Source organism: Coenobita brevimanus, chromosome 50 (assembly GCF_032717465.1).
Source record: "Coenobita brevimanus isolate Jiangsu-jjx chromosome 50, ASM3271746v2, whole genome shotgun sequence".
NCBI lineage: Eukaryota > Metazoa > Arthropoda > Malacostraca > Decapoda > Coenobitidae > Coenobita > Coenobita brevimanus.
The window spans coordinates 53,529,827-53,551,307 of record NC_137003.1 but is presented as its reverse complement, the minus strand read 5'-3'; the positions used below and the strand labels follow the sequence as shown (position 1 = coordinate 53,551,307).

Sequence of the window (21,481 nt, the reverse complement as noted above, 5' to 3'; positions counted from 1 at the left end):
TTATTCTTAGAAAAAAAAATAAAAATGTACTGAATAAACGTATATGGTCGTCGTTTTAATATAATTTGCTACATAATCATACGTTATTTCAAAATTTAACAACATTTTATAATTACTGACAATACAGCCCTTCAGTTCGCCTTTTTTCTTCTTCACTACTTTTCTTTCTTTCTCTCTCTCTCTTTATAGGTTATTTTTCTGTTCAATGGAAAGTTTTCGAACGTGAAGGCCTCGGGTACAGCTCTTATTAACCCCGTCACTGGTAGGGTGTCATCCTGGGCTGCATAAATCGTCTTAAAGAAACGAGAATAAAAACATAAAATTACGTCCCCGGACTGGAAGAGTTTAAGGGAAGATGATGAATACGTCGAGGTTTGGAAATATCTTCGTAAATACCGCGAAGTATACGACTGAAATCTTAGGGAAATAGAAGAAGATAAGTGTGTGTGTGTGTGTGTGTGTGTGTGTGTGTGTGTGTGTGTGTGTGTGTGTATTTGGCACAACAGTTTCGGAGGCAACTTACTCCATTATCAGACAATGTACAAGTCGAAAAATAAATAAATAAATAAATAAATAATCATGTGGCAAGAGTATCAAGCAATTTACAGTTATAAAAGAAAAAGAAATAACATCAGCAATTAAATAAGCAGCTGATCAGACTAATAAAACAAAAGTAAAAAAAAAAAGTCAGCACAGATACAAAAGTTAAACCGATCAAGCCTAGAAAAAGTACAAAGAAAAACAAAGCCAAAGTAAAACAAAGTCGACGGATAAAACATAATACTAGATTACTTACATTAAAAACACTAGAGGCAGTGTCACCGGTCGCTAGTGACGGCCTATGGAGCACCGCCAACAGACTCAACTAGAGAGAGAGGCTCCTCGTTCGCACAACAGGTAGAACTAATAATAAGGAGACCAGGTGAGTGGGGTGGTGAGACTGGCAATGTTTACGTATGGCGCTGCGTAATGGTTGTTCGTCAATCAGTTAGACTCTAGTTGCGTCTGTTGAGTTTTATGTTGTTCTGTGTTAATTCTTTTTTTTTATAAATGACTCTGTGTATTGCTTGAAACTCTTGCCTCATGATGTGTCTTTGGACCTATAGATTGCCTGATAACGGAGTGAAGTTGTCTCCGAAACTATTGCGCCAAGAGAGAGAGAGAGAGAGAGAGAGATGGTTTCCCTCTTCGTTTTATGTATATATAACCAAGCGTGAAAAACATAATAAAGCCTAAGACTGAAAAAACTACGGCCACTATCAGATAACTAAAACACTCAAAAATACGATACAAAACGCATACTAAACAGCAGAGGTGTGACCAGAATGTCCAGAGATATACGAGTCACACAACCACGCCTTCAGAAAAAATATCAGCGTAATACAAAATTCTAATAAAAAAGACAGAGAAAAAAAATACAACCCTATAAAAAAAAATACAAATTCAAGTTCCTAAGAATAAACCACACATGAGAAATATAACTATGAATTTACAAGTTCGAAAAGACATACTGAATATTAAAACACACACACACACACACACACACACACACACACACTTCCAGTACAAATATACAAAACAAAAATAAAATTAATAAGTCAAGCAGTAACAAAGAAAATCAAACAAAAGGCAAAAAAATATAGAAAATCATAAAATAAAATTGAAAATAAATCAAGGTCGACTCACCATAAGACCGAGCTCTGTGGTGTATGTGCTTGAGGTGATGATGGTGGTGGTGATGATGATGATGGTTGTGGTTGTGGTTGTGGTGGCATTCTCCCCCCGCAGGACCAGAAGTACACCTCAGCAGACCTTCGTGCACTGTGGGAAAGTGAGAGAGAGGTAGAGAAAGTGAGAGTGTGAAGCTTAAAAACAGTGAAGACAAATATGAACTAAGTTATTGTTGTAGCGGTAAGACTGACCCAAAATTACGGGAAATTAGTAAAATGAGAGAGAGAGAGAGAGAGAGAGAGAGAGAGAGAGAGAGAGAGAGAGAGAGAGAGAGAGAGAGAGAGTTTAAATAATTATATAAAAAGACAGTATTACATTATTTCACGAACAATAATTAGGAAAGCGCTGAAGATAACAAAAGCGGTATTACAATAATATTAATAATAATAATAATAATAATAATAATAATAGACACCAAAAACATGGGTGAGCTTCGGAACAAAAAGAATGAAAAAAGAAAAAAGAAAAAAACGAAAACTAAAAAAAAAAAATGGGTCACACAGTCATTCACACAATATCAAGCCAACGGAATCCCGGCTACACGTCGCCAGAAAAAAAAAAAAAAAAAAAAGAATCAGCATATTTTCTTTCTTTTTTATTTTACTGATACATTTAACATAATACCAGTCGGATAGTTACCTCGTCGATTACAATGATAAAAATAATCAAATCAAAAGGATGCAAAACCACTGATCTATGCTTTACCGAACATATATACTTAATCCTCTTGTTTCGATCCTTTGTCATAGCTCATTAGATTCCTCAGCCTCTATACCTCCTTTTTTCAATCACTGCCATAACCATCCACTTCGCTCTTACATTACACCACATCTTCCCTCCTTCAAAGTCACTCACCATTCTCACCACTTTTTTCTACATCCATCCTCCCTTTATGATCGCACCACCTGCGTATACTTTCTCTTCGACTCTTTTATCGGCAGTCTTCCTCACCTTACGTCGTTCACGCATCACCGTTTCCTATCCAGTCCACACCACGCGACCCACACCCATTACCTTACAGTCTCACTTGTTTTACTCCTTTCTTAGCTTCTTAAAAACAAACCAACCCTGATCATCAAAACAATAACAAATATATACACCGAAAAACACACACACAGACTCAAAAAACGATGACAGTAAAACAAAAATAACAAAAATTACACGAGGCCACGACAATAACATAACGTGCAGGGGAAGGTAGGCATTACGGTGGGTGTCGTGTGTGCGTTATGTAGATTTGGTGATACTTCGTTATAACAACAACTCGGGACACGCTACGTAATGAGAGGCTTGGCTGTGAGGGAGAGGGGTGAGGGTGATGGGAGGGGGATGAGGGAGCGGTGGGAAAGTTGTGAGGGGACAGGGTGAGGGTGGGGGGAGGGAGATGAGAGAGAGGTTGAAAAGTTGTGAGGGGACACGGTGAGGGTGGAGGGTGGGGTGTGAAAGTTGTGAGGGATGTGGGTGAGAGGGTGTGGGGTGAGGATGAGGTGTAAGGAGGAGGGAGGGGAGAGGAATTAGGAGGGAAGGGGAAGTTGGGGTGAAGGGGAGAGAGGGAGAGGGAAGTGAGGGGTGATAAGTAAGAGGATGAGGGGGTAAGTGGAGAGGATGAGGGATGAGGGAAATGATGGTGGGATGTGAAAGGGGTGAGGGATGAGGGTGACGGAGGGGGAAAGGGTGGGGTGAAGGATGAAGGTGAAGCAGATAGTAAGAAATATGAAAGTTCTAAGAAGAATGTGAAGAGAGGGAGGGGGTAAGGAGAGAAGTGTGTGTGTGTGTGTGTGTGTGTGTGTGTGTGTGTGTGTGTGTGAGAGAGAGAGAGAGAGAGAGAGAGAGAGAGAGAGAGAGAGAGAGAGAGAGAGAGAAACTTGTGAAAGGTGTGAGGGTGGGGTGAGAGGAGTGAAATGGGGTGGAGAAGCAGGTATGACTGGGTGAAAATGGGAGTGAAAGGGTGGTAGGGGGAGGGAGGGAGGGGAGGAGGGGGGTAGGAGATGAAATATGGGATAGTTAATACGATCATAGAGACGAAAAATAAGCATAAGAAAATAATGGCGATAATAAGAAAAAAAAAACTAATAAATAAACCGATAAAGAAAAATCAGAGAGAGAGAGAGAGAGAGAGAGAGAGAGAGAGAGAGAGAGAGAGAAAGAGAGAGAGAGAGAGAGAGTTTAGGAATATCGAAAGAGTCAAAGGATTTATAAGTATCTCGTGTGACCATTTCACTGTTAGGTGTAGAGTTACGGAAAAGAATATAGCTACTCTCTCCCTCTCTCTCTCTCTCCTTCTTCTTCTTCTTCTTGTCGAATAAGTATGAAACCCATATACGACATTCTGAAAAATTTATTACGCTCGGCAAAAAGCATTACCGGTTTCCGAAGTGACTGTTATTTATGGTGATGAAGTGAGTCAATACGTAGCTCTAACTCACGACCATATGACCTAGCTCCGTGACCCTGACCTTTGACCGCCTGTTCTGACACACTGCTTCATCTCTGACCTTCATTCCGTCCACCAGGTTACACTCACGTCGGATGAAAACTGTTTGACCTGAGGCTGCCCTGTGACCTTCTTCGCTCTCTGACTTCTCCCAGTCGAATTACTTCATCCTTGCCTTACCCTCAACTCTTCCTCGCTCAGCTTGTCCTGTGGTCGTCACCTTTGATCCAGTGTTTTCAAACTACTCGTCCTTGGCTTACCTTTAACCATTCGCCCAGTTCTGATCCAAATCAGATCAAATTTGTCCGAGTTATGCTGTTCACACACACACACACACACACACACACACACACACACACACACACACACACACACACACACACACACACACACACACACACACACACACATACACACACACACACACACACACACACACACACACACACACACACACACACACACAAAACACACACACACACCCGTCGAGGTATACAACACTGCACTTCCGCAAATTGATATAAAAATGAGAAAAACGCCATTCCCTCATCACTAACGCCTTCCAAATTCCCGCCAAAGGACCAGATTAAGAGGGAGTGAAAGTACGCACAAAGAAATGCAGAATAACACGAGGAAGTGCGTGAGAAATGCGTAAGAATTGCGTGAGAATCAGAGGAGAGGGAATCATAAGACTTCCTAATTGATCCCAGGTAAACTGAGTATGTGATTCATCTCAAAACATTTTCTCACACTGTTTGGGATATAACTGGACTTGAGAGAGAGAGAGAGAGAGAGAGAGAGAGAGAGAGAGAGAGAGTACAGCCCTGAGAGTACAAATCCTCTAGCTCTAGGACGGCTCACGAATTAGTACAGTACATCTCTCTTCCCTTCACGCTTCACCACTTACTCACTCACTCATAACTCATAAAAGGGGCCCGTTACCCATACCTTTGAGAGAGAGAGAGAGAGAGAGAGAGAGAGAGAGAGAGAGAGAGAGAGAGAGAGAGAGAGAGAGAGAGAGAGATCAAAACTGAGTACGCGAGGGTGTAATTCAGTCCCTAATCATTACGGATCATCTTTAAAACACGTAAGCAAATAAATAAATAAATAAAATAATATAAAAAATAATTTGGTTTTACGCCAGGTATCCCCGAAGGGCTAAGGCGTTGCCTCTGGGTAGAGGACTTTTGGACTGGAGCATGTAGCATTTTATGACCGGATGCCCTTCCTGATGTCTACCAATGACCCTTGGGTGGATTCGATCCTCCGACCCTTCGGCCAGAGCGGAGCGCTCTAACCCACTGAGCCACGGCTGCTACGGATTCGAACCAGCGCTTGCAACTGCGTGACTACAGCAGCTTACCAAGTGAGCCATTTAGGCACCCAAATAAATAAATAAATAAATAAATAACCTGCATGCCTCTTTCCACAACGCAATCAGCAACGAAAGAGAAAAATTTAACTTTATGCCCCGTCACACATTCAATTACCAATAAAAAAATATATATATATAAAAAAATCGATCTACTCTATATGAACCGCCACCCGTAACTGTGTATCTGAGGTTCACTATATACGGAGGGAGAGTGACAGCAAGAATTTTTCCTTTTCTCATGCTGGCCAAGTACGAATCAAGAAGGGACGTCCGTAGTGAGAGCAACATAGGCCTCAATTATTTTTTTTTTAATAGGCCGACGGGAATGGAGAGGTATAAGTGGTGACAGAAGACTAGGGATGGTTTCTGTGCCTGTCTTCTTCACACAGATTAAAGATAGAGATAACAGGATTTCCTTTTCTGTCTATTCATTAAAATTTTCCATGTCCTTTCCTTCAAACACAGTGCTTTTTTTTTTTTTTTTATTCTTGATATTATGCCCTCTTTTTTTTTTCTTTCTCTCTCTCACATGCCTCTTAGATATATGGTGTAATAGAACTTCAGTTTTTACCCCACCAAAAAAACGCCTTATAGTCCACCAACCCTTCTGCTACTTGTACTTCCTATGTATTTAATGTTTCTCTCTCTCTCTCTCTCTCTCTCTCTCTCTCTCTCCTCGTCGTCACCTCTTCCTCCCCACCCTCCCTTTACCCCCTTACCCCAGCATTCCTCATCACCCATTCCATCCATTCTTCCTTCTTTCCCCTCTCCTTTCTTCCTCCCAATCCCACCCCATCTTTCTCTTCCCCACTTTCCTCCCCCGCAACACCACGGAATGTGTACGTGAGTGAGATGCAGTGTACGTGTGTGTGTGTGTGTGTGTGTGTGTGTGTGTGTGTGTGTGTGTGTGTGTGTTGCAAGGAAGTGGTGGAATTGCAGGATGTTGCAGTCAGAGTGCATGCGAGTGAGGCGGGTCGTGACACATAGTAATACATACGGTTGCACACGCCTCTCTCCCCTGCACACAGATACAACGCATTACAAGTGCACATTTTTAGGAGCACACATTCGTACAGCACACCCATACGTATATATGTACAAAATAGCACTTATAATTACACACACACACACACACACACACACACACACACACACACACACACACACACACACACACACACACGTCTCCCTTGTTAACACTACACGGATTAGCAATACATAAATAATAATACTTAAAGAATACTACCTGTACATACATTCACACATACATACATACACAGAGACAGGGAAGTAGACAGACATAAACACGCACACGCATACCGGTATCATACAACGCACATCATTCCATACCAACACATGTACATCTTTCTCCGTATGCCCGTCACCTTTAACTTCTCTTTCCTCTCTCCATTTCCTCTGTCCTCCCTTTCTCTCCATTTCTCTCACTCCCTTCATCTCCCTTTCTCTACTCCTTCCAACCTAACCTTCTCTCCCTTCCACTTCCCTCCTCTTCTTCCCCTAATCTTCCTCTTTCCCCCCCCCTCTCTCTCTCTCTCTCTCTCTCTCCAACATCTTTCCCCATTCCTTCCCTAGACATTCTTTCCCTCCCCCTCTTCCCTCCCTCCTTCATTCTTCACCTCTCTTTCTCCCTACCCTACGATGCTCCCTTTCCCCTCTTTCCCTCTCCCCCCATTCCCTCCCCTCCCTTCCTCCCCAATCCCCTCTTCTCCCTCCCCCACCACAAGTTTCCTTCCCCATTCCAAATATTTGTGGATCGCCGCCCTTGAGTGAGAGAGAGAGAGAGAGAGAGAGAGAGAGAGAGAGAGAGAGAGAGAGAATCTGTGTAAGGTACTGTACGTGTGTGTGATCATACCGGTATGTCTGCTTGTGAATATGTATATGAAAAGGGTGAAAGAATATGTGTACATAGTCATGAGTATATATATATATATATATATATATATATATATATATATATATAAACACACACACACTCGCTTCTGTGTGCGTGGGGGGGGGTGACAATGAGAGACTGCATAAAAGTATGCAAGTATATATGCATTGTGTGTGTGTGTGTGTGTGTGTGTGTGTGTGTGTGTGTGTGTGTGTATTTATGTATCCATTTATACAAGGGGACTGAGGAGAGGTATTGGTGGAGATGGAATATAAGTGAGAAATGGGATGGATGTGGAACGAGGCGATGATGAAGAGATGCATGAAAAAGAAGGATGATGGAGAAGTGGTCCGGAGAGGAGATGGGGAAGGTGGGAAGAAGGGGAAGAGAGGAGAGAGGGAAGGTGGGGAGAAGGGGAAGAAGGGGAGAGGGGAAAGGAGGGGAGAGCGTAGGGAGAGGACGGGAAAGGGGATGGGAGGGGGATGGAGTAGGTAGTGGAGGGATGAGGTAGGGAATGGGTGTGTGTGAGGGTGGGTGTTTGTTGACTAGTGTGTGCTGAGGAGGAAGGTGAGGCTGTGGGTGTGAGAAGAGGGATGGGGGTAGGGATGTGTGAGTCAGGAGGGAGAGAGGAGGGCAGGGCAGGGCAGGGCAGGGCAGGGTGAAGATAGGAAGTGAAAGGTAGGACACAAATAGGGCAGGGCAGGGCTGGGCTGGGAAGGGCTTGGGTGGGATAGGAAAGGAGGTGAAAGGCAGGGCACAAATGGGGAAGGGCTGGGCAGGGTGGGACAGAGGGCGGGAAGGGTGGGATAATCTAGGTTAGGGCTTAGTAGGTCTTCATTGAAAGAGAGAGAGAGAGAGAGAGAGAGAGAGAGAGAGAGAGAGAGAGAGAGAGAGAGAGGCGATGTGAAAGAAAAAACTGGAGAAAAGGAAAAGTGAGAAAAGACAGGCATGTGGGTACAAGGGAGAGAGTGAAAGACAGACAGAGGGGAGGAGATAAAAGGGGAGTAGTATGACAGGAGGGAGAGGAGGAGGAGGATGGGGGAGGGAGGACGGAAGGAGAGAGGGGGATAGGAGAGGAAGAGGAAGAAGTTTAGGGAGGGGGAAGAAGGAGAGGGAGAGGAAAGAAGGGAGGGGGGAATGAACAGAGGTATGGTGGGGAGAAGGAGGAAAGGAAGAAAGGGGAGGAGGAAAGTAGGGATGAGGACGAGGAGAAGAGATGTGAAGGAGGAGTGGGGAGAAGAAGAGAAGGAGATGAGGGAGGAGGGAGAAGGAAGGGAGGAGGGAGGGACGGAAGAAGGGAGGGAAGAACTTGAACGTATCAGAAAACACTGAGATGGTGTTTTGGGGTCACTATTTCTCTCTCTCTCTCTCTAGCAATCTTGGCGGCTATCTACGTTTGTATCTATCTATCTATAAAATACATCTTATCTATCTATCTTTCTATCTATTTATCTATCCACCCATCCATTTCTTTATCTTTCTATCTACCTATCAATCTGTCTATTCATCTATTTATATCTGTATCTTCAATTTCATTCATTTCTTAACATCCGCTGGGGCTTGTCACGGTATCAATCTATCTATTTATCTATCTATCTACTTATCTATCTCCTTACTGCCTGTCTATCACCAGTTCATCTACCCATCTATTCAACCCTATCTTTATGTGTCTATCTGTCTATCTATCTATCTACTTATCTCTTTCTCCTGCATTTCCTTCACTTCCCTTCTTCCTCCATTGCCTGCTACTGTAATGGTGGGAGGGGAAGCAGGGAGGCAGGATGACTCTCTTCCTCTCTCTCTCTCTCTCCCAGATCAAAAGAGGCGCATAGTGGACTTGGGATAAGAAACACAAGAACAGAGGATAATAGGAAGAAGTACATGAGAGAGAGAGAGAGAGAGAGAGAGAGAGAGAGAGAGAGAGAGAGGGGGGGAGGGGAAGAATGCTTGAGGAGTGGGTCAGGATGGAGGGATGGAAGAAAGAAGGTAACAGATATATTAACCCTATAATTATGGCCAACTCTTGCCTGCCTCTCTCTCTCTTTCTCTCTCTCTCTGAAAAAAGGCATGTATTGTATATAAATAAATAAAAATATATACATATATACCGGATTATTATATAAATATAATTACACACACACACACACACACACACACACACACACACACACACACACACACACACACATATATATAAACATAAAGAGAGTTAATTGTCCATATTTGCTTATTTATTTTCGTCGTTCATTATATTTCTTACTTTACTTTGCTCTCTCTCTCTCTCTTTATCTGGCTACCTATGTTTCCATTCTTTCCTTTCCTCTAACACCTGCCTAACCCCAACCACCCCTTCTTCTGCCATCCCCTGCCTCACCCTGCTCCCCCACAACCCCTGATCCTGACTATATCTACCTTCGTCCTAACCTTGCCTACCTGCATCTACTCTCCCACTCCTACCTCTGCACCTACCCTGTATTACTCTACCTTATTCTTGCCTCACTTCTACCTCATCTTTCTCCAACTCCTACCTCATACTGTACCCCCCAATCCCTGCCTAACCCCTACTTCTCCCTGCCTATCCCCTATCTCCCCTGCCTTTCCTTAACCCCTACCTCTCCCTGCCTACCTGCCTATCCCCTATCTCCCCTGCCTTTCCTTAACCCCTGCCTATCTCTTACCTTTCCCTAACCCCTACCTCCCCCTTGCTTCCCCTAACCCCTGGCCAGTCACTTCCCTACCCCAGTCTCACCCTGCACCCTGTCACCTCCCCTGTTCTATCCATATTTCCCTCTCTTCCTGTCTCACATCCCCCCTCCCCCCCTCCTCTACAACTCACTCCTACTCTATCTCAACCCCTTCACTTCGAGGACGCTTTTTGGCTACTACCAGACGATTTTCTTCAGCTTTCGATTGACCCTTTAGTGTGGGGTTTACTCTCAACCTTCCCTCTTGCCCCTGCCACACCCTACCCTTTCCACCCCACCCCTGCCACACCCTACCCTTTCCACCCCACCCCTGCCACTCCCTACCCTTTCCACCCCACCCCTGCCACACCCTACCATTTCTACCCCACCCCTGCCACATCCTACCCTTTCTACCCCATCCCTGCCACACCCTACCCTTTCCATCCCACCCCTGCCCTCATCCCCATCCGCTCTGCTACGCCCTTGCCTCCATTCACCCTGCCCCCTCTCACTCTCCCCTCCTCTCCCCTCTCCCCCGTCCCCAGACGTGTTCTCAGCATTATGGGCATTCAAGCAGGTCAGCCCCACCTGCCCCACTTACTACTCTCTCTCTCTCTCTCTCTCTCTCTCTCTCTCACTGCTTCTGTTTGTCTCCTGTGTTGATTCCCTATCTCTCTCTTTCCTTTCTGACAATTAAGTTTAAATTCTCCCTCCCCCCTCTCTCTCTTTTTCTTACACACACACACACACACACACACACACACACACACACACACACACACACACAAAAAGGGTCCTCTCGAAAAAATTAAACACGACCGCAAACAACCAACGACACACACACACACACACACACACACACACACACACACACACACACACACACACACAAGTAAACCACAAAAATAAACAAACGAGACAGTAGTACACCAGACCAAACAAATCAATGAGTAACCAAAATAAAAACAAGAAACCCGCAACACAAACACTGAAGCAAAACAAACAACACACATTACGATAAACAAACACCACGAAGGCCAACAGACCCAAAAAAAACAGCTTAGATTACTTAGATTTTCACTTAGCCTCTTCTACCTGATCCCAAACATCACTACATCATCTATTAAAAAAAAATCCTCACTACACCGCAACACAAAAGCACAAGTCAACGCTACCAGAAGAGAATAAAAAGTATATATATTATGTGAAAAACTGAATTACGATCACCCACAGAAAAAACAGGAAGATTAGATAGATTTTAAAAAGGCAACCAGAGAGTAATTGAGATTGTTAGGTTGGTCTTTTCCTTGGCTCACAAACTACATTAACTCAACTGCAAAAACATCCTAGCAAATCACACACACGCACGCACACACACAACCACCCACCCATCCACCCACACACACATACACGCACACACATTACACAAATTGCTCCCAAAGCTGACACAACCACAAACCACGTCAGATTATCATGTCCACCTTCATTACACAACATACACACACACACACACACACACACACACACACACGGGGGGGGGGGTTGAATCATTTCCCTGAGAATTGGAGTCACTCACCTGCCACGTCATTATTTCGGAAAGGAAAATAAAAAGGACAATATACTGAGTCGTTTTCTCCCACGGTGTTGTTTGGCTGCTTGTTTCATTATTATTATTATTATTATTATTACTGTTGCTGTTGTTGTTGTTGGTGGTGGTGGTGGTGGCGGAGGCTGTATTTGTTAGTGGGGGTGATATTGCTTGGAAGTAAAAATCGTTTGGAAGTAAAAATAATCATTTTTTTTTTATACGTCACCGGAGTGATGAGGTTAAGTGAAGGCTGATACACATAATATATCTATATACCGTCTATCTATCTATCTATCTATATCCATCTATCTATCTATATATGGAAGGAAGGAATCAAGAAGAGAATGGAGCAAGGAAAAACCGGGAACATGGAAGGAAGGAATGGAAATAAGGAATGACACATGAATGGAAAGGAAGGCAGAGAGGAAGAAAGGGGCAAGAGTCTAAAACAAAGAAAGGAAAAAAACTGAAAGGAAGGAAGGAAGACAAAGCCAAGAAGAAAAATAAAAATTGCAGAAGGGTAAAAAAATATATATATATATATATAAAAAGTCTCGAAAAGAAGGAGGGAAAGCAGGAAGGAAGGAAGAAAATGTGGGAAGGAATAACCGAATGAAACCAGAAATAAAGGTGAAAATAAAACAGGAGACGAACTGAATGAATAAAGGAATCAAATGGGGCAATAAGGATGAAAAATATAATAAAGAAAAAATGGCAGACAAAATCTCAAATGAAGGGAAGAGGAAAGGAGGGAAGGATAGGATGGAGGAAAGTGAAGGAAAAGTAGGAGGGAAGGAGCTGGAATTAATCGAGCAAAAATAAGAACAAAAATAAAATAATATACAAAAATGGTCAATGAGAAAGAGAGAGAACTAAAATTTCATAGAACGGAAGGAAGGAAGGAAAGGATGGAGAGGAGGGAAGGAGTTGGGAGGGAGAAAAATGGGAAGGAAAGGAGACAAGAAAAAAAGGAAGGAAGGAAGAAAAGGAGAGTCGGAGGTAAGGAAGGAAGAAAGAATAGATGGAAGGAAGGAAGGACGGAACAACCAATGAATGAAAATAAAGCTGGAAGGAAGGAAGGAAGGAAGGAAAGAGGGCAAGAGCTGAAGAGACGGGAAGGAGAAGCATAATCCGAAGGAAGTAAAGAAATGAGGGGAACTACACTGAAGGAAAGGACGGAAGGAAGAGGGTGAAGGAAGACATCAATGGAAGGAGCGGTAGGATTCCCAAATGATCCTAAATCAGCGGCTCAATGGATCCTACAGCCTGGGAGTCCTTCTCGTTCGTCGACCTTAGCAAAAAAATATAAAAAAAAATAAATAAATAAATAAAAGGTGGATTTAAAAGAACCACAGAATTTATTGATGGTGGGAGTAGATGGAGGGGAGGGAGGGAGGGGGAGAGGGGAGGGAGGGAGGGAGGGGGAGAGGGGAGGGAGGGAAGGCGAAAAAAGAAGGGGTAAGTGGTATGGGGAGAGGAATAAGAAGGGAATGGGGAGGAGGAAAGTAGATAAACGGACGAGACAAGAGACGAGAAGAATAAGGAAAGGAGACAGGAGGGAGAGAGAAGGGAGAGAAAGGGAAAGGAAAAGGCAAGAAGGGAAGAAGAAGGGAGACGAGTGGAGAAGATGAAGGAAGGAAAAGAGACGGAGGAGAGTGGAGAGAGAGAGAGAAGGAGGAGGGAGGGAGAGAGAAGGGAGAAGACAGAGGAAAGGAGAGAAGGAAGAAGACAGAGGAAAGGAGAAAAGGGGGAGAAGGAATGAAGAGGAGGGAAAGAGGGAAGGAATACAAAGAAGGCACGACGGGATGAAGGGTGAGGGAAAGAGACGAGGGAGAGGGAGAGGGAGGGGAGAAGAGAGAGGTACGGAGACAAGGGAGGAAGGGAGAAGTGAGGGAGGGGGAGGGGAGAAGGTAGACAAAATGATAAGAGAGAGAGAGAGAGAGAGAGAGAGAGAGAGAGAGAGATTAATGAGTCAAGTGAGCTTTGTACAAGTGAGCATAAAAGGTGAAGAGGAGGAAAATGAAGAGAAAGATAGCGATAATGATTGGAAGGGGAGGAGGAAGACAATGAGAAGAAGAAGGAGGAGGAAATTTATAAAGATGATGATGATGATGATGATGATGATGTAAAAGAACAGAAAAAGAGGGTGAAAGAGAAAAAGACTGAGGAGGTGGAGGTAATAAAGATGAAGAGAAAGAGAAATAATGGAGGAAGAGAATCAAGAAGAGGAAGAAGAAGGAGAGAAGTTAAAGGAAGAGGAGAAGAAGGAGGAGTAGGAGGAAGGGAGGAAGTAAAAAAAAATGAGTCAGAGGAAGGGAAATAGAGAGAAGGAAGAGGAGGAAGAGGAAGAAGAGAAAGACGAGAAGATAAACAAACCAGGTAGAGAAAGAGGAAACAGGAAACAGAGAATATAAGTGAGAGACACAATGAAAAAGAAAAAAGAGAATAAAATGAAGCACAAAAGAAGGAAAATGAAAATAACTGAGGCAATGGAAGAAAAATATACAAATAAATTAAAAGGAAAATCACCCAGTAAATGCTCACCACGACAATTTTCCTTCTCTAGATTTTTTTTTTCCTTTTTCCTGTTTCAGCCTACCTACCACACCCATAGCCCCTTCAGTGCGATGACATCTACTCTTCTATCTATCTATTCTTCTATCTACCTGACCTTACTTTGCTTTGGGAAGAGTTTTCGTAGTGAAGGGGTAAGAAAATTATCTCAGGTAACTTCTTCAAAACTGAGATGCATTTTTATACACTTCATTCCTTTTACTACGCAGGTGCTGGAGAGGGGGCCCTTCACGTGGTGGCACCGATTTACTTGGGTGGTGGAGCTGCCTGGTTATACAAACGTCCCTCAGCTCCCTATCTCACGAAAGAAAGATTACGCAGTGCAGAAGAAGGGCAATGATAATGATGATGATAATGATGAAGATGATGATTGTGATGATGATGACTGAAGTAACAAAAAAGCTACTGAAAAAAAAGGGATGACAAAAAGATGGCCATTATATTAAGATGAAAAAAGACAGAAGTAGAGAGAGAGAGAGAGAGAGAGAGAATCAGACCCTCATAAGAAAGAAAGCGATTAAAAAAAAAAGGCTTGGGACTAAACCAGAAAAATATGAAAGAAAAAGAGGAAAGAAATGGCTTGTGACTATCCAGGTGAGAGAGGCCAGGTGTCACAGGCAGACAGGTGCAAGGTGACAGGTGAGTTTATTAGCCTCTACTCTACCTTACTACCTGGGCATCTACCTGTGTGGGCGCCTACCTACCTACCTGCACCTCATCCCAGCCTACCTACTTACCTATTCCACCTTCGCATCCTTCTAACTACCTGGGTATATATCAATTAACCTGCCTGTTTTATCTACTAACATATCAATTCATTTATCTTTTACAGACCTCCTCTACCTTCCCAGCCTTCCATCTACTTGACTATCAATTATTTCTTAAGCTGGTTTATATGTATTATTTTGTATCAGTTGATCTTTATATAACTCTCCTACCTCTCATGTAAGGACACGCAAACAAACTCGTGTTTCATTTCTCCATAATTAAGCTTATTTCCCTTATAGCTCCTAGCTTGCATAAACGTTTTGCCATTCATAACTGGTACTTAGGCCAGTCTTGTTGTATTAAGCTTAAAATCCGTTGTGCCTTCTAGGAGTTAAGCATCAGCAAGAACCTGATATTATTAATATTAGTTATTTATTGTCAGGGGTAAAGTAAGTTTCTCCAGAGGCTAACAGTACTAACAAACAGCAATTAAGTAATTAGTCTCTGCTGTGTACTGTTGAGAAAGTTTATAAATTCTCGTTCCGAGAGAGTCCGGCGAAGCGGACCGGTAAAGTAATCATTGCTTGATGTAGCAAGGCAGTTCTTGTTCCTGCTGTTCAGTATTATTGAACAATTATCATTTAAATAATATTTGCATTTATTTTAAAAACCCCGTGACAATCGCAAACCAGCCGCAGCAATACATACATACATATATACATCCATCCATCCATCCATACACACATACATTAATCCATCCATCCACGCATCCGTCCATCCATACATGCATAGACACATGCGTACATCCATACATGCATCCATCCATACAAACAAACCTATACATATACATACATATACATACAGTACATACCTTAGCAGCCTCCTACCTACCTGGGTATACATCAATTAACCTGTCTATTTTATCTACTCAAGTATCAACCCATTAATCTATTGCAGACCTCTTCCACCTACCCAGCCTCTTACCTGCATGGCTACTTATCACTTAACCCCCTCATGGGCGGAACAACTCTAGTACTGAGCTCCACCTAATGCCACACGATTTTGTTCAGTTTAGTGTGGGTCGCAGTAGTCTAAAATCTTAAGGTGTTTTTTTTACCTATTTTCATCAATTAATTATATATCTACCTATCTTTGGCTTTTCATAGGCCCTTCTACCTTTGCTACCTTCTATCTATCTTGCTTTTATCGATTAAGCTGTTTTTCTATCTATTTAATTCAGCTTTTATATATATGATTAATTAGCTTGCCTCAATACCTGCCATCTAATTACTTAACAAAATCCAATGTTTGACTACTTGACTGCTTCATTACCGGTGTGTTATGCAAGTTCTATATGAGGGAGGAGAATTTAAGCCTTCCCCTCCGTTTATTTCACCGCTACGTCACGCGGGGAGTACGTGGGGCCCTAAGAAATTCAGGATACATCATACACCTACCCAGACACCTTGGCGAGACCTGTATGTTGAAGAGGAAAAGAAGAGTCAAAGGTGCAAAGAAAATGAAGACAACGTGTGTGTGTGTGTGTGTGTGTGTGTGTGTGTGTGTGTGTGTGTGTGTGTGTGTGTGTGTGTGTGTGTGTGAGTGTGTGTGTGTCTGCATATCCCCACACCTCCACCCACAGTCACACCCACACGCACCTTATTGCTCTTCCACACTTTCTCCCTTGCATCACCTCATAATTCTCTCTCTCTCTCTCTCTCTCTCTCTCTCTCTCTCTCTCTCTCCATCCGTCCAGTAATAATGCACGTTCTCTATGATTTCCTTCACGGGTGTGCTCTCTCCCCCCCTCTCTCTCTAACTCTCTCTCTCTCTCTCTCTCTCTCTAGGGGGGACACGAAGACAGAAAGTAAAAAATAGGACCAGGAATAAAGGTTAAAATGAGAAAAACCAAAAAATCTAATAACATAAAGACATTCATCGCTATGCAGGAAGTCAATATATCAGACAGGTAATACAAAAAAAAAAAAAAAAAAAAAAAAAAAGAGGAAAATTAACAGATATGAAAGTGGAAGACATAGGAAATAAATATAAGAAACTGATAAGAAAGAAAATAATAGTAAGGGATAAAACAGGAAGAAAGAAAGGGATCGAAGAAAACGGGAAGGAGGGAGGGAGCAAGGAGAGAAGGAAGGGTGGCGATTACTTGTGAGGAAGGAGGAAAAATGGAAGGAAGGGAAGGAAGAATGGAACAAGGAAGGAGAGGAGAGAAGGAAGAATGGAACAAGGAAGGAGAGGAGAGAAGGAAGAAGTAGACGATAGAGGGAGTAAGGAGAGATGGCAGAAGAGTATGAAGAGAGAGAGAGAGAGAGAGAGAGAGAGAGAGAGAGAGAGAGAGAGAGAGAGAGAGAGAGAGAGGGAATAATGAAGGGATGTGAAAGTACTGGAAAAGTGGTAGAAAGAAAATGAATGAATGAACGAGTGAATAATGAACGAGTGAATAATGAACGAGTAAATGAATGAATAAACGAACGACGCATGACTGAATGAACGAATTAATGAATGAACGAATGAATAACGAATGAATAAATGAATGTACGAAGAATGATGAATGAATAAATGAATGAGCGAAAGAATGATGACTCAATGACTGAATGACTGACTGAATGAATGAATGAACGACAGAATAACGGATCAATGAATAAATGAATGAATGAACCGACGAATGAATGTAAGAAGAAATAATGAATAAATAAACAGACAAATGAATTAACAAACAAGTGTATGAAGGAAGCAAGGAAGGAACAAATGAGTGAATGAATGAAGGAGGAGAGCAGACATGAAGGAAGGAGTGAAGGAAGAAGGGAAGGAGGAAACGTGGGGGGGGGAGGAAGGAGTGTGGAAGGGGGATGGATGGATGGATGAATGGACTGATGAGTGGATGAAGGGAGGGAGGGAGGGAGGGAGGGAGGGAGGGAGGGAGGATGGATGGATGGATGGATGGATGGATGGATGGATGGATGAATGAATGAATGGACTGATGGGTGGAGGGATGGAGGAACAGATGGATGAATGGAGGGAGGGATGGGTAGATGGATGGATGAATGGATGGATGGATGGAGGAAGGGAGGGGTGGAATGAACGAGGGAGAGAAGGAGGGAAGGATGCAAGGAAAGGACAGAAGAAAACGGAAAGGGAGAAAGAAGGGGATGTAAGGACCTAGAGAGAGGGAGGGAAGGAGAAAGGAAGGGAGGGAGGGAGGGATGGGGAGGGAGGAAGAGAGGGAGGGAGGGAGGGAGGAAGGGAGGGAGATGGGACAAAGATGGGGCTGTAACATGGAGATAGGGGGAGATAAGGAGGGGGAGGGAGACGCACTTTAATTGGGGGAGAGAGAGAGAGAGAGAGAGAGAGAGAGAGAGAGAGAGAGAGAGTTAAACACCAACACAAATGACCCAGATAGAAAAAAAGGAGAAATAATGTGGAGCAAAGTGAGGAGAGGAGAGGAGAGGAGAGGAGAGGAGAGGAGAGAAGAGAAAATAAATGACAGGAGAGAAGAGAAAAATATAGGAAAGGAACCACAATGGGAGAAGATAAAGAAGGGAAAGGAAAGAAGGAGGGAAGAGAGAAGGGAAAGAGAGAGACATGAGCAAGAGAAGAAGAGAGAGGAAGAGAAAACTGAAAAAAGGGAAAGGTAGAAGGAAAATGAGAGGAGTGGAAATGAGAGCAGAGAGGAGACGAGATGAAGTGAGAGGAGAGAGAGAGAGAGAGAGAGAGAGAGAGAGAGAGAGAGAGAGAGAGAGAGAGAGAGACCTTCATTTTTACCTACATCTCTGTCTGTATTTCTCCTTCCTCCCTCCATACATGTATCTCACTTTCTCTCCCTCATTTCCTCTCTCTCTCTCTCTCTCTCTCTCTCTCTCTCTCTCTCTCTCTCTCTCTCTCACACACACACACACACACACACACACGCACACACACACACAAACATAATGTACTGTATGTACTCTCTCTCACACACACACGCACAAACGTATGTAGTCTCTCTCTCTCTAACTTACCTCCCACACACTGCCTCTTCTTCTTCCTCACTACATTTCTCTCCCTCCACACCACTCTTCCCTCCACGTTGCTGTAGCTTCTCTCCACTACCATGTTGGAGAGGAGGAATAAAATTTTCTCTCACTGTCTTTATTTTCTCACTCTCTCACTTTTGTTTATATTCCTCTATTTCTCTTTTAATTGCAAAGAAGCACTGGAGGGATATTGTCCTATTTCTCTCACTTTTTTTTTTTACTTTCCTCTCTTTTTTTTTTTCTTTCAAAGTATGATGGGAAAAACTACTCACTCTTTTCTCTTTTTCTTCTCTTCCTCTCTCACTATTTTTCTCTCCTGTATTTCTCTCTCACTTTTCTTCTCCTCTTTTCTTCCTTCACACAAAGACCAACGCCGAGAGGGAGTGAGGAAAAAGTCTCTCTTTCACTTGCTCTTTTCTCTCTCTTTTTACTTCCTCTACTCTTCCTTTAAATGAAAAAAGAGAGCAAGGAAGAGAGGATTCTGTGCTTTACTTTCATTTACTCCTTTTTTCAATTTTTTTCTATCTCGGTCATTCACTAACAACACTACTTCATTAATTTCCTGTTTTTCTTCATCACTTTAACAGATCCAAGAAAATCGGATTCATATAAAATTACAGTATATAAATTTTGAGTTACTGTGACCTTTTTCTACTTTTCTTCATCGTCTTCTCTTCATATTTACACAACTTTTCATTCATTAAATTCATCCCACATAAATCACACCTTTAAGCATCTTATTCATTTCTTCAGTCAAGCTGGTACGAAATTCTTAAACCTGATTACTTTCGCTACAAATTTAAGATCAGAGTGACTTCCCAGTTAAATATTCAGTAAAAAAAAATATACATATGCATACTATTTATATATACCTGTAAAATAAAGGTAATATTAAGAAAAAAATTATAGATGGAATTTATTTATGATTACTTTCAGAGAAGTTATAAAATTTTCCGGTTTTATTTTTTTCAATTAACGTGTACAATTTTCCTTCTCTCTTATTTTTCTCGTTTTTATTATGCTCTGTTTCATTTTTTTATCTTCGTTTTATCTTTTACAAATGTTTAGTTTTTGGTTAAATTTTCCCTCTGTCTGTCTGTCTGTCTTATTAATCTCGTCTCCCCATGCGTAACACCTCCACCCTCCCCCTGTCCCCCCCCTCACTCCCTCCCCTCTCCTTTACCTTCTCTCCTCCCCCCCTCTCCCTACCTAACACTCCTTTCTTCTCTCTCTCTCTCTCTCTCTCTTTCTCACTTCACCTACAAGTAATCAATTTGCAATCCATAAGAAAAAACTGAGCACGTTCATAAGGTCTAATTTCCAGTAGTAAGTCACGGCATTTTCGACCATGAGGAGAAACGAGGAGGAAGATGCTGGTGAAGATGTGAGAGAGAGAGAGAGAGAGAGAGAGAGAGAGAGAGAGAGAGAGAGAGAGAGAGAGAGAGAACAAGTAGGAAGGGCGTATGTGGAGGACTGAAAGAAGGTCAGAATCAAGAGGGAAGGAAATGAAAGCCGAAAATTACAAGGAAGGGCGTAGGCCAGAGAAATACACACACAGACACACACATACACATACACACACACACACACACACACACACACACACACACACACACACACACACACACACACACACACACACGCCCTGGATTTTAACAAGCTCTCTTCTCGTGTTTTAATTTCTGAGCCAAATTAATGAGAAGAGTGAAAAAAGCGAGAGAAAGTTTTGAGTGTTCATCTTTCCTTCCCGTTATTCGCTCTGTTACCGTTATTATCATTATTATTTTATTTTATCTCATTATCATTAACGTTATCTTTATCGTATTAAAATTTATGCATTAAGTTTATTATACTATTTCAAAAACCATTTTCATATGTATATTTCACAATGGGCCCTAATAATTTTCTCGTTTTTATTATTATTATTATTATTATTAAAACTTTCGACACCCTTGTGGGAAGTTTTTCTTTCTCAAAATTCTTATTCTTTCCACTTATAAAGAAAATGGCAATTACTCGGAGACTCTTTGACCTAGATCCTTCACACGTTTTCAGGCTAATTACTCAGCTGGCGCCTTCTTCTGGCTAAATATAATGGATCGCCTGAAATTCTTTAAAATGTAAAAAAAAAAAGAAAAGAAAAAACACGGATTCCGGTACGCTATATCAGAAACCGCTTATGCTACCATCATCATCATCATCATCACAGTAACGAGAGACGAACAAAATCCATCATCATCAACAGTTAATTAAAAAACACACACACAAAAAAACACCAAATTACCGATTATTTTTCTACAACCACACCTCATCCCATTAGAGAGAGAGAGACAGAGAGAGAGAGAGAGAGAGAGAACCTAAGAAATACACCAGGACTAAGGCCGTTACCTAAACTATTTTCGTTTTTATAGAGATGACAGTTTCCGAATTATCCCTTAATTGAAATAACTAAGTAAATTCTG

General features: G+C 42.3%; 1 protein-coding gene across 1 annotated transcript in view; it reads right to left on the bottom strand.

Moving 5' to 3' along the window:
* LOC145399798 (uncharacterized) overlaps positions 1-21,481 on the bottom strand; it is a 662,740-nt gene that overhangs the window by 619,688 nt on the left and 21,571 nt on the right. Inside the window, exon 2 of the mRNA XM_080272347.1 lies at positions 1,768-1,821. Coding sequence (XP_080128473.1) covers positions 1,768-1,821 — 54 coding nt within the window. The remainder of the gene's footprint in view (positions 1-1,767; positions 1,822-21,481) is intronic.